This window comes from Sinocyclocheilus rhinocerous, unplaced genomic scaffold (assembly GCF_001515625.1).
Source record: "Sinocyclocheilus rhinocerous isolate Xijiao unplaced genomic scaffold, SAMN03320098_v1.1 scaffold1056, whole genome shotgun sequence".
Classification (NCBI taxonomy): domain Eukaryota; kingdom Metazoa; phylum Chordata; class Actinopteri; order Cypriniformes; family Cyprinidae; genus Sinocyclocheilus; species Sinocyclocheilus rhinocerous.
The window spans coordinates 37,220-49,478 of record NW_015659698.1 but is presented as its reverse complement, the minus strand read 5'-3'; the positions used below and the strand labels follow the sequence as shown (position 1 = coordinate 49,478).

The 12,259-nt window shown below is 38.2% G+C and overlaps 1 protein-coding gene across 1 annotated transcript in view; it reads right to left on the bottom strand.

The window, feature by feature from the left end:
• The window catches only part of LOC107724018 (stAR-related lipid transfer protein 9-like), a 44,302-nt gene that overhangs the window by 18,955 nt on the left and 13,088 nt on the right, over positions 1 to 12,259 (bottom strand). The window contains exons 4-13 of the mRNA XM_016532778.1: positions 4,186 to 4,302; positions 4,068 to 4,100; positions 3,361 to 3,419; positions 3,119 to 3,231; positions 2,137 to 2,279; positions 1,449 to 1,516; positions 1,170 to 1,267; positions 894 to 1,094; positions 326 to 423; positions 147 to 224 (exon numbers count right to left, since the gene is read on the bottom strand). Of these exons, the coding sequence (XP_016388264.1) occupies positions 147 to 224; positions 326 to 423; positions 894 to 1,094; positions 1,170 to 1,267; positions 1,449 to 1,516; positions 2,137 to 2,279; positions 3,119 to 3,231; positions 3,361 to 3,419; positions 4,068 to 4,100; positions 4,186 to 4,302 (1,008 nt within the window). The remainder of the gene's footprint in view (positions 1 to 146; positions 225 to 325; positions 424 to 893; positions 1,095 to 1,169; positions 1,268 to 1,448; positions 1,517 to 2,136; positions 2,280 to 3,118; positions 3,232 to 3,360; positions 3,420 to 4,067; positions 4,101 to 4,185; positions 4,303 to 12,259) is intronic.

The following is a 12,259-nucleotide window of genomic DNA, read 5'->3' as shown; positions in this document are numbered from 1 at the left end:
CATTTGTCAACTTCAAACTGCATATAGCTCATTAGTAAACTTCAGATACATGTTCTAAATGGCTTGTAATGTTGGTGCAATTAGTTGACAGTGACACTCAAAACATGTGTTGCAGTTAGTCAGGTCGAGCTGTTAAAGTCTGATACCATTTTAAAACTCAGCAGCATGCTTTTCAGACGATCAATTTCCTCTCGCAGTTCTCTGATCAACCTCACGTTGGCGTCCTAAGGTAAAACAAGAGGTTTGGTTTCAGTTTCATTAACATCATTTTCTGTTGATGTTGGTACAGCAAGTTCTACAGACATTTGGATACATTTGGACACACCTCATTGACTCTTGGCTTGTTGACGATGTTCCTGGCGTGAGCTGCATATCGGAGGGTGCTTAGAGTCTCATTGTAGCTGCTGCTGGATGGTGAGACAGCTGGAGGAAAATGAACCTCTGAATCAATTCCACTAGCACTGAAACCGATGCAACAAACAGCAAATCTTCACTCTGAATGACTTACTTGCAATCATGATGGTTTTGGAGTTGCCGCCCAGACTGTCTTTGAGTAGCCAGGTGAGGACAGAGTCCCTGTAGGGAATGAAGCATCGTCTGCGCCCGCTGCCCGACAGAGAGCTGGACTGGCTCCCCACAGTGCTCCCTTCACCCTCACTGAGCACACTGTTAATGCTCTGACTGCTGCTGAACATCTGAGAGTTTTGGGCTAGAGCAACAAAGCAAAATGTGATGACAAAGAAGATAAGAGAGGATAATAAGAGTATAGAAGGCCAGTGCCTACCAAGAGCAGAAATGACGATGCCAAGGGTGACAAGAGATTTGTTGATGTTGGCGCCTCTAGCACTGAAACCGATGCAACAAACAGCAAATCTTCACTCTGAATGACTTACTTGCAATCATGATGGTTTTGGAGTTGCCGCCCAGACTGTCTTTGAGAAGCCAGGTGAGGACAGAGTCCCTGTAGGGAATGAAGCATTGTCTGCGCCCGCTGCCTGACAGAGAGCTGGACTGACTACCCACAGTGCTCCCTTCACCCTCACTGAGCACACTGTTAATGCTCTGACTGCTGCTGAACATCTGAGAGTTTTGGGCTAGAGCAACAAAGCAAAATGTGATGACAAAGAAGATAAGAGAGGATAATAAGAGTATAGAAGGCCAGTGCCTACCAAGAGCAGAAATGACGATGCCAAGGGTGACAAGAGATTTGTTGATGTTGGCGCCTTCTGTTATTCTGTCTCTGCAGTATTGAGGGTCGGCTCGTTCACTGTCACAGCACAAAGAGAGATGTTTCAAGTCAAGTTAGCCATTTACGGTTCACCATTATGTGACCAACCACTAGAGGGCAACTTGGCCATATATCATTGTTTCATGTCAGTGAAAGCAATATTCTGGATTCTAAACGAGGAGGAGACTTTGGTTAATTAAGCTCAAACAAAGACACTAACCTGCCAGCCAGGTCCACCAAGTTGATCTTGCTCACTATTTCTGAGGGAAGGTTATTTTCTAGAATAGCCTACAAGAAGAAACCACTGTTTTCACAAGAATATACACCACTGTTCAAAAGTTTGGGGCTGGTAAGTTTATTTTAATGTTTTTGAAAGAAGCCTTTATTTGATAAATACAGTGAAGACAGTAAAAACTTTTACAATTACAATTTAAAATAATAAATAATACATTTTAAAATGCCATTTATTCCCACGATGGATATGCTAATTTGGCTGTTTCTTATTATTATCTATGTTGAAAATAGTTGCGCTGATTAATATTTTTGTATTATATTATTTTTGTGAAAGCTGTAATTTTTTTTCAGGATTCTTGCATGAATAAAAAGGTCAAAAGAACAGCCTTTATTAGAAATAGAAATCTTTTGTAACATTATAAATGTTTACTATTTTTTTTTGATCAATTTATTCCATCCTTGCTGAAAAAAAGCATTAACTTACTGACCCCAAACTGTACAAAAGCAGTATTGTAAAGGTGATTTCATTAAATTTTTGGCACATGGATAATAAAGCTAAATATCTAGTGTGAAATATCTAGTGTGACCAGCAGCCATTTAGTAGTCTAATGCAGTTTGTGATTAAAAGACTGATGAGAGATTTTCAGTTGCTGTGAATTGAGTGAGATTCAAACCTGTGTGTACTGAATGGTAAAGATGGCATGAGATCGACTGCTAGCATCATGGACGTGTGTAGCGGCTGTGATGCGGTTAGCAATGCCCTCTTCAAGCAGATCCACTGCTTGTTTGTAGTCGGTCACTACATGCTGAGAAAGGCCTATGATATACACATAACAGCATCGTCATCCTTTCCCACAATTTGAGTCACAGACACTCTCTTCCTGCTAGAGAATAGAAATGTCCTTGTAAAAGGAACAAAATCAGGAAGAGATGATGCTAAATCATCTTTCAGTACGTAAAGTGGCCTGTGGTGCTAAAACATTTACTAATTGGTCTTTTAGAGTGTAATCGGGCCTGAGTTTGGTCCCAGTTGTCGTGTGCAACTTTGCAAGCAAAACATTTACATGAAACATTTAGTTGTTAGGTCTTAAAATATATTATTCATTTTAGTATTTGGACACTTTCTAGTTGTCCAACTGGTTGTTAATCTGTCAGGAATTAACAAAATGGTTCAAAATGGTTCAAAATAATTGAAAAGATGAGTTGAATAATTGAATGAGAAAAGGTATATTTATTCATATATATGTATTTATTCGTATATTATAGCGAGGTCACTTCCTTTGCTGCACTGGGCTTTCTCTTAAAACACACAATGACTGGATGTTGGACAAGAAGAAACAGAGAGAGACAGAGAGAGAGCGCAAAAGAAAGAGGAGGAGCAGATACAGTCATACACGCTGGCTACTCTCAGCACAAGCTGTGGTGGGAATTGAGTTACAAATGCAAACAGTCAGGAACGAATAACTTATACCTTTACCTCTTTAATAAAAATACACAACCATTCATCATACGGTATAACACAGTGAGCGTTTTCCTCATGTTTTCATTAGTACTGCTTACACAAGGTAATTTGACTTTGTTTGAAGGGCTTCACCAGACTTTCTACAACAAATCAGCATGAAGGCCATTTTTAAGTTTGCTTTAGTGAACACTCACCCTGCACATAGGGCCCCTTCTCTGGGTGTTCTCGAACCCTCAGGGGTGCTGGCTTCTTCTGCTCCGCACGTCTCAGCAGATCACGCACACGCTCATTATAGATCTCTAAAAAACTGAGAGGGAAAACGAGGTTGTGATTTGCTTTTGCTTACAGGCATACTTCTTGCTTCATTCACAGGACAGGCTTGCTGATTCTGTTGCGAAAGAGTCAAAGAAAAAGAAACGGAGGGTTTCCTTCTCACCTTATTTCAACTCTACAGCTCTGTCCATCTGCAGATTCAACTCCAGACCTAAAAAGACCCTTTAATAAATGGCAAAAGAGAGGCTTATTTAGTAAGAACATATTTATAGGTAACCCCATGGACAAAATGAAAAGCTGGTAAAGAAATATCATTATTAGAGGGATAGCTCACCCAAAAATGAATTTTTTTCCATGTACTCAAATCATTTCCTCACCCTCATGTTGTTACAGACCCATACGATTTTCATTCATCTTCAAAACAAAATTAAAGATGTATTTGATGAAACCTGAGAGATTTCTGTTCCTCCATTGAAAGTCTATGCAACCAAAAATTTGATGCTTCAAAAAGTTCAAAAGACATCATAAAAGTAATCCATATGTATCAAGCGGTTCATCAATCCAAGTCTTCCGAAAAGACACAACCACTTTTTTATGCACATCAAATATGGGAAACGCAAGTTTAACTGTACTTGCTTGATGCATGTGTGTTTAAATTGATTGTATCTCTTTAGAAGACTTGAATTAAACTTCTCAAGTACACGGTTACAATGTCATTATGAACTTTTTGAAGCGTCAAAGTTTGGTTGCGCAGACTTTCAGTGAAGGGACAGAAATCACAAAAGTGGCTTTGGAACGACATGAGAGTGAGTAACTGATGACAGAATTTTAATTTTTGGGTGAACTATCACTTAAATTACAGCGACTTACTTGACAGATCCTTGGTGTCAGTCCAATGGAGTCCTGCACAGATAAAGAGGACACATAATATTTAGGTTGAAATAATGCTTCACCAATGACTTTATCTCTGTCAAGTACTGTTACTCACTGGAGTTCCCATCATGGTGTAAGTTTTCCCTGAGCCCGTCTGTCCATACGCAAATAGACACACGTTATACCCCTCTGAAGCGCCAGACAGGACACTCACACCCAGGTCCTGAAACACCTAGAGGAGGAGAAAGCACACTTTTGATACATGTGTGCTGACTAATTTTACAAAGTCTGAACTTTTTTTTTAAGAAAAGCATGTTTTATTATTTATTTAATCTATTTTATTTTAACGTTTTCTGAAGAAAAACCTGCCAAGATGTCAAGATGTTCTGACACTCAGATGGCATTCTTGTTCTCTTTGAATGGGTTTGTTGAGAGAGCATGACTGTTGATCTGTGTTTATTTGAGAGAAAGAGAGCGAGCCTGTTCTCTGAAGGTTATCTGCTTATGTTTGTGCATGTTTAGAGCAAAGAGAATGTGCTGTGTCTGTGTTCGCCTGAGATTCTCAGAGTGTGTGGAGATCAAACCTCTGCTGCTCTCACTGTAAGGAGAGGAGAAATGAAAACACAGAGACCTACTGCTCTCTCACCAGCCCCAGTTGGACTGCTTTATTTCCCTCTTTCTCTTCCTTCAGTCTATTTTTCTTCAGAATTGTTGAACCCATGTGTCTTAACGAAATCGCTTTGAAAGAATGTTCCACTACGCTGGCATTTATCCTGTGTTTATATTACACTTCATCTTGGCTAAGACAAGGGCTTGACACATGTCTGGTGCGGGCAAAGTTCTCAATCAACTTTGCTGTTTCTAAAGAATAGTGATGTACCAAAATTGCAGCAACCAAAAATATATGGCTAAAACAACAAAAAATAAAAATAAAAAATTCGGTTTTAGCCAAAATTATTTTGGAGGGCCGAAACCACTGACCGAAACAGTAACGTTTAATTAGCTTTTCCAATATTGCATTTTGACTGTGTCAGCATCTCTTTTGTGCACATAGTGTGGACTCACTTCATCGTGAGCAAAAATGATGCTAGAGTAGCAATATAAAAAATTAGTTCACCTGAAATATTGAAAGGCAGTTCATTGCCAAAGAACATGATTACATCTGTTTTAATTTATCACTTGAGAACACAACACATTGAAAAGCATATAGAGTTCAATTGCCCACTTTTAGTTACCCAAGCTTTATTTTCGGTTTCTGTTTTTGGCAAAATGAAAACTTTAATTTGGGTTTCAGTAAAAAATATTGGTGCATCACTATTTTACAGAGGTAAGCATCATTATTACTACTACTGCTCATAGTAGGGTTGGGGTTTTCTTTAAAGTGTACATAATAGTAATAGTGATCCATAAACAGTATATTCCAAAAAAAATACAATTAGATTACTGAAATAAACACAAATGTAAAGGAATAGTTCAAAAACTAATATTATGTCATCATTAATCACAATTTGTGAGATTTTTTTCATTTCACAAAACTTGTATGAAAGATGAATTCACAAATCTGACTGATGTTTTCCATGGCACTGTTAACAGACCACTGGATAGGAGGATTATTATGAATTACACATGTAACACATGTGGACACTTTTATGGTCATTTTATTTTTTTAAAGCTTGCACGCTCCATTTCCCATTCATTGTAACTTTACATTATTCAGATTCCTCCGTTTATGTTCCACAGAAAATCATAAAGGTTTGGAACAACATGAGGGTGAGTAAATGACAGAAATTTCATTTTGGGGTGAACTGTGCCTTTAAGACTGACACCCTGGACATGTAAGAAAACAACCCCTATTATAGTAGAGTAACTGTGTAGATGGGTAATAAAAGAGGCATTGTAGATCTCAAAGAGAAAGCATGTACACACTATAATAATGTTTAACAGCTAACACATGAAAAACAAAGCAAAACCTAAAGCTATAAGACTGGCCAGTAAATGGCACTGTAATGTATTCTTCAAGCAGCCTTACCCTCATGCCAACTATTAAAGGAGGTAATAGCAGAAAAAAAAAAACAGGTTAATGCCCAACTGCCAAACATTTGTTTTTCACACACCTTTGTCTATCTTCATGAACTTTCAAAAGCATTACAAAAACTAAACCCATAAAAGACAATCTTTCTTATTGTGTATTACAGGTGTGGGAGAGAGAAAGTAATTTGACCTTCAAGTCCATTGAAAACCCAGTGAGTCAGCAAAACAAGAGACTCTCTCGGGGTATTGTAACCCAGGTATGTATTTGGCTGAGACGAGAAGAGTCCTGGGGCTGCTGCGGTCTCTGTGTAGGGTGTGAGTAGAGGCTAATTGGGATGCTGTCTGCAGGGAGAGTGGATCAGCATCTAGCAGCCACTTCTGTCTGACTCACTCTAATTAGCCTGAGCTCCGAGCTTCTTCAGCTTGAAAGAATCGGTGAGGGAGCTTGTTAGAGGAGACCATCTTAACTCACTCTCCACTGAACTCTGCTCACACAAGATGCTTTTCACTGTCACAGCGCTTTCTTTTAATTTGCTCTCCCTGTCACCACTGGACTTCAGCCAGAGCACTCTCTAACAACTTATTAAACAGCAATGTACAATAAACAGCCATTTAACAGCAATATATTTGCACTAAACAGCAATATATTTGTCTGACTTCACTAAAAGCAAAAAATTTTTCACTTCAATTTAAAAACATTTAGGAGCACCATCAAAAATGCTTACCTCTTTAGAGAAGGTAATGTTAATATGCCACAATATAAAACATGCACATAGGAACAACTTTTACAAAACTTTTATCAGTTATGAAATTATCAATTATGACAGAATTCAGCAACATAGTGAGAGTCGTGACAAAGGACTTTACTTTCTAACAAACCAAACTTAATATTTTCAGTTAATTTGACAGACTGAAAAACTAAAAAAAACAACAACAAAAAAACAGCATAACCTCAGTTAACCTTTTTTCACCTTGTAAATATTAATATATATAAAAAAAAAAAAACAATGTTCAAAAATGTTTTTAAAAAATACTCTTAAGTGTAGTTGAAGGTCGCAGACAACTTTTCGTGCTTGATCGGTAGACTGACAGTCACGCCATATTCACATTGTTGTTTTTATAGAAACCACTCAATATGACCATACGACATAATCATAATAATAATACAATATTATCATTTTTTTCCTTATTAAAATGAATAAAGAATTGTACTACTAAATATACTACTAACAACAACAATAATAATCATCATTATCAACTTTAGCCAAAAATGAAATTAAGTCACCCCATGATTATTTTTGATCAAATAAATGCAGTCTTGGTGAGCATAAGAGGCTTCTTTCAAAAACATTTAAAAATGTACCGTCCCCAAACTTTTGAATGGTAGTGTATGTAATACAAGTAATAAATAATACTTTTTTTTAAAAATGTAAAATTTAGATCAACAAGGAAAAACTAAAATCTGAATGCAAAATGTACACAATGAAAGTGGATGGTGACGACAACTATAAATGCATAATTTTACGGCAAAAGTGCAGCTTGGACATTGTGCTAAATATCTCATTTTGTGAGCCATGCAAAAGAGAACGCCACATTCACATTGTTTTTATAGAAACCACTCAATATAACCAAACAACAACAACAATAATAATAATAAAATATTATTATTTTTTATTAAAATTAATAGAATTATACTACTAAATATAGTACTACTACTAACAACAACAATTATAATCATCATTATCATCAAAACTTTAGCCAAAATGGAATTAACCTCCTGTGGCATGTATAGTCTCAGAGAAATACACCAAAATATAATGTCCTCATATGAGGTCACAGGGTCTCAGGAGGTTAAATCGCCCCCATGTTTTTGTTTGTGCATGTAATTATGAATGTGCGCATGTGTATAGCCATAGGAAACCTTGGACAAAAGCATCTGATGTTTGCTTTCCTCCTTTTCCCTCCTCATACCACAAACAAAAACAATTGGACTTTTGGTCACAATGCAAGAGGAAAGCTGAATATAGAGTTGATTCTGGACAGGAAGTTGTCCAGAAGGTTAGTGCTTCGGGCAACATGATCCCAAAGACCCCTTTGAGGAGACGCTCGGTCAGGGAGGGGCAAATCCAAAAGTGGGGCAGTGGAAAGGAAGAGTCAGGCGGTCTAAATTAAGGAAGATGATGTATTTCAATAACAAACAACGCTATCGTGGGTTCAGTCTTGGAGTTTAAATGCCATAGTCAAAGACGTAGTAAAAGAGAGCAGCCTCTCAGCTTCAAACAGGATGCTTCAGGACGAATTATGCAAGCAGAAAAAAGGGATAGATACAGAAGAAGAAGAGAAACTTCATTAAGAAACTGTTAGTGCGTCATACTCCCACTTTAAAATCTTAATGCCTGTAATCAGTATGTGAAGCGCTACAGTGGGGAGAGGCTCTTTAATGTGGCTTTCTTAATAGCCACCTCTGAAAAACTCCTTGTTTCTTGTGAGATCTCATTGGGAGCGCCAACTGAAGCCCATCCAAGGCAAGGGCCGTCCCAGACCACAGACTAATACGTCAGTTCCTCAGGGACAAAAATACTGAAACACATGGTTTACATTGCAGGGACTTGAGTAATGACACAAATATCAACAAAACAATTTAAGTCAAAAAGTCAATATTAAAAAATGTATACAAAATGTACTTTACCATACCGGATTTAAGACGGTACGAGATGGGCCATATTGCTTTAAAAGAAATTAACACTTTTATTCAACATTAAATTCAATCAAAAGCGACAGTAAAAACGGCTAGACTTGGTGATAGTTTCATGTTATGATTCTGAGATCCTGTTTACAGCTGCATGCGACTCTATGGAAAGCTGAGTTAAGGGGTGGTGGAGGAGTCTGTGGGAGAGAGAGAGAGAAAGACAGAGCTGATTGGCAGGGGTTCAACTCGCTTCTCGTTTGTCATACTTTCACAGGCATTATGTGGGTCAAATCTGAGAGGGGAGGGAAAGGGGTCAGGGGATTCTGAGGGCTACACAGAAACAGCCTACAGAAAAAGAAAGAGCTAAAGAACGAGAGAGATAGAGAGAGAGTGAGAGATTGGACTGGAGTTTCAACAGGAATTCCAAGACACAAACTGTTGCTGCAATTTGTAGAAAAAAAAAAAAAAAAAAAATTTAAAAAAAGAGACAAAACCAGTGGAGTTTTTCCCCACTCTCCTCCTCCCACTCTAATAAAAGTTGGCCCTATCGCAGCTGTTCTTATTAGAGTAAATGACTTTCACAGTCTACAGCGCAATTTAAAGTCCACACTACAGTTATGGAGAGGTACATATACTAAATGTTTGGGATCTGTAAGATTTTTTTAATGTCTCTAATGTTATTTAATAATAGTTAAATAACTATTAGTTATTTATAATAAAATTATTTATTTTTTGTCGTATGCTCACCAAGGCTGCATTTATTTGATACAAAGTAAAACATAATTTGTGAAATGGTTTCTATTTGAATATATTTTAAAATGTAATTAATTCCTGTGAAGGCAAAACTGAATTTTCTGAATCATTTCTCCAGTCTTCAGTGTCACATGATCCTTCAGAAATCATTCTAATATGCTGATTTGCTGCTCAAGAAACATTTCTTTTTAAAATGTATGCTGCTTAATAATAAATCATGATTTTCTTTCAGGAATCTTTGATGAATATAAAGTTCAAAAGAACAGCATTTATTTTGTAACATTATAAATGCATTTATACTTGCTGAATAAAAGTATTAACTTACACGTGTTCATTTGTGCGTCATTGAAAATAATTGATTTTATGTGGTCAGCCAGTGTGAAAAGACCTTTGTTTGAGATTTTCTTCATGCCACTGACACAGAAACCCAGAAATACCAAGAGTATAATAAAGTCATGCACTGTATCCAAAAGAAAAAGACGGAGGGGAGAGAGAGAGTGATAAAGAGAAAGAGGGAGGGTAAAAAACACAAAGCTGACTTCACTTGGAAAAGAAAACCAAATTAGAATAGAGAGTGCTAGAGTTAGATGGTCAAATAAAGATGGAAGAGATGTGTTTTTAGCCGCTTCTTGAAGATGGCTAAGGACTCAGATGCTCGAATTGATTTGGGCAGGTCATTCTACCAGGAGGGAACCTTTAATATAAAAGTCAGAGAAAGTGATTTTGTGCATCTTTGGGATGGCACAATAAAGCGCCATTCACTTGCAGAACGCAAGCTTCTAGAGGGCACATAAGTCTGATGTAATGAATTTAGGTAAAGGGGTGCAGAGCCAGTGGTGCAAATTAATAAACAGAGGTGTGATGTGCATTCGTTTCGGCTCGTTAAAAATTAATCTTGCTGCCGCATTCTGGATTAATTGTAAAGGTTTGATAGAACTGGCTGGAAGACCTGCCAAGAGAGCATTGCAATAGTCCAGCCTGGACAGAACAAGAGCTTGAACAAGGAGTTGTGAAGCATGTTCCGAAAGAAAGGGCCTGATCTTCTTGATGTTGAATAAAGCAAATCTGCAGGACCGGGCAATTTTAGCAATGTGGTCTGAGAAAGCCAGCTGATCATCAATCATAACTCCAAGGTTTCTGGAAACATCAATGTCTTGAATTTTATGCGAGCAGCTATTGGTAGCCAGTGCAAACTGATAAACAGAGGTGTGACGCGTTCTTTTTGGCTCATTAAAGATTAATCTTGCAGCAGCATTTTGGATTAATTGTAGAGGTTTGATAGAAGTGGCTGGAAGACCTGCCAAGAGAGCATTGCAATAGTCCAGCCTGGACAGAACAAGAGCTTGAACAAGGTGTTGTGTTGCATGTTCTGAAAGAAAGGGCCTGATCTTCTTGATGTTGAATAAAGCAAATCTGCAGGACTGGGCAGTTTTAGCAATGTGGTCTGAGAAAGTCAGCTGATCATCAATCATAACTCCAAGGTTTCTGGCTGTTTTTGAAGGAGTTATGGTTGATGTGTCTAACTGGATGGTGAAATTGTGATGAAATTATGGGTTTGATGGAACCACAAGCAGTTCTGTCTTGGCAAGGTTGAGTTGAAGATGATGGTCCTTCATTCAGCAAGAAATGTCTGTTAGACAAGCTGAGATGCGAGCAGCTATCGTTGGATCATCAGGATGGAATGAGAGGTATAGAGTTGATTGTCATCAGCATAGCAGTGATATGAATAGCCATGTTTCTGAATGACAGAACCTAGTGATGCCATGTAGACAGAGAAGAGAAGTGGTCCAAGAACTAAGCCCTGAGGCACTCCAGTAGTTAGATGTTGCGACTTGGACACCTCACCTCTCCAAGATATTTTGAAGGACCTATCTGAGAGATAAGACTCAAACCACTGGAGTGTGGTTCCTGAGATGCCCTTTGCCAATAGGGTTGACAGGAGGATCTGGTGGTTAACCGTGTCAAAAGCAGCGGACAGATCCAGCAAGATAAGTATTGAAGATTTGGAATCCGCTCTTGCCAGTCTTAGGGCTTCAACAACTGAGAGCAAGGCAGCCTTGGTTGAATGTCCACTTCTGAAACCAGACTGGTTGCTGTAGAGGAGGTTGTTCTGTGTGAGAAAGGCAGAGACTTGGTTGAACACAGCTCGTTCAAGTGTTTTTGCAATGAAAGGAAGAAGGGAAACCGTCTGTAGTTCCCTAAAAGAGATGGGTTAAGGGTGGGTTTCTTAAGTAGTGGTGTTATACGAGCCTGTCTAAATGCTGAGGGAAAAACACCAGTGTGAAGGGATGTGTTAATGATGTGAGTGAGTGCAGGTACAACGGCAGGAGAAATGGCTTGAAGGAGATGAGATGGAATAGGATCAAGCGGACAAGTAGTAGGATGACTAGAAAGGATGAGTTTGGAGACTTCTGCCTCAAGAGAGTGACGAGAAGGATGTGAATGAGTGTATGTTTGCTGGTAAGATGTGACATATTTATAATGACACAATCAATAAATCAATCAATAATTTAAAACATTTTCAATACAAAAAAGCAAGCCAAACAGGACCACAGGAAGACGCCAAACCTCCACTAAACCTCCTGTCTTGACCTGACTGTACTACTATACGGATCCATTCAGAATCACTAAACCACTGACCACAGCATAAACTAAAATACCTTCAGCCAGCATCCATTATAAAACACTCTTGCTTTTAAAGGGGGGGGGGGGCACA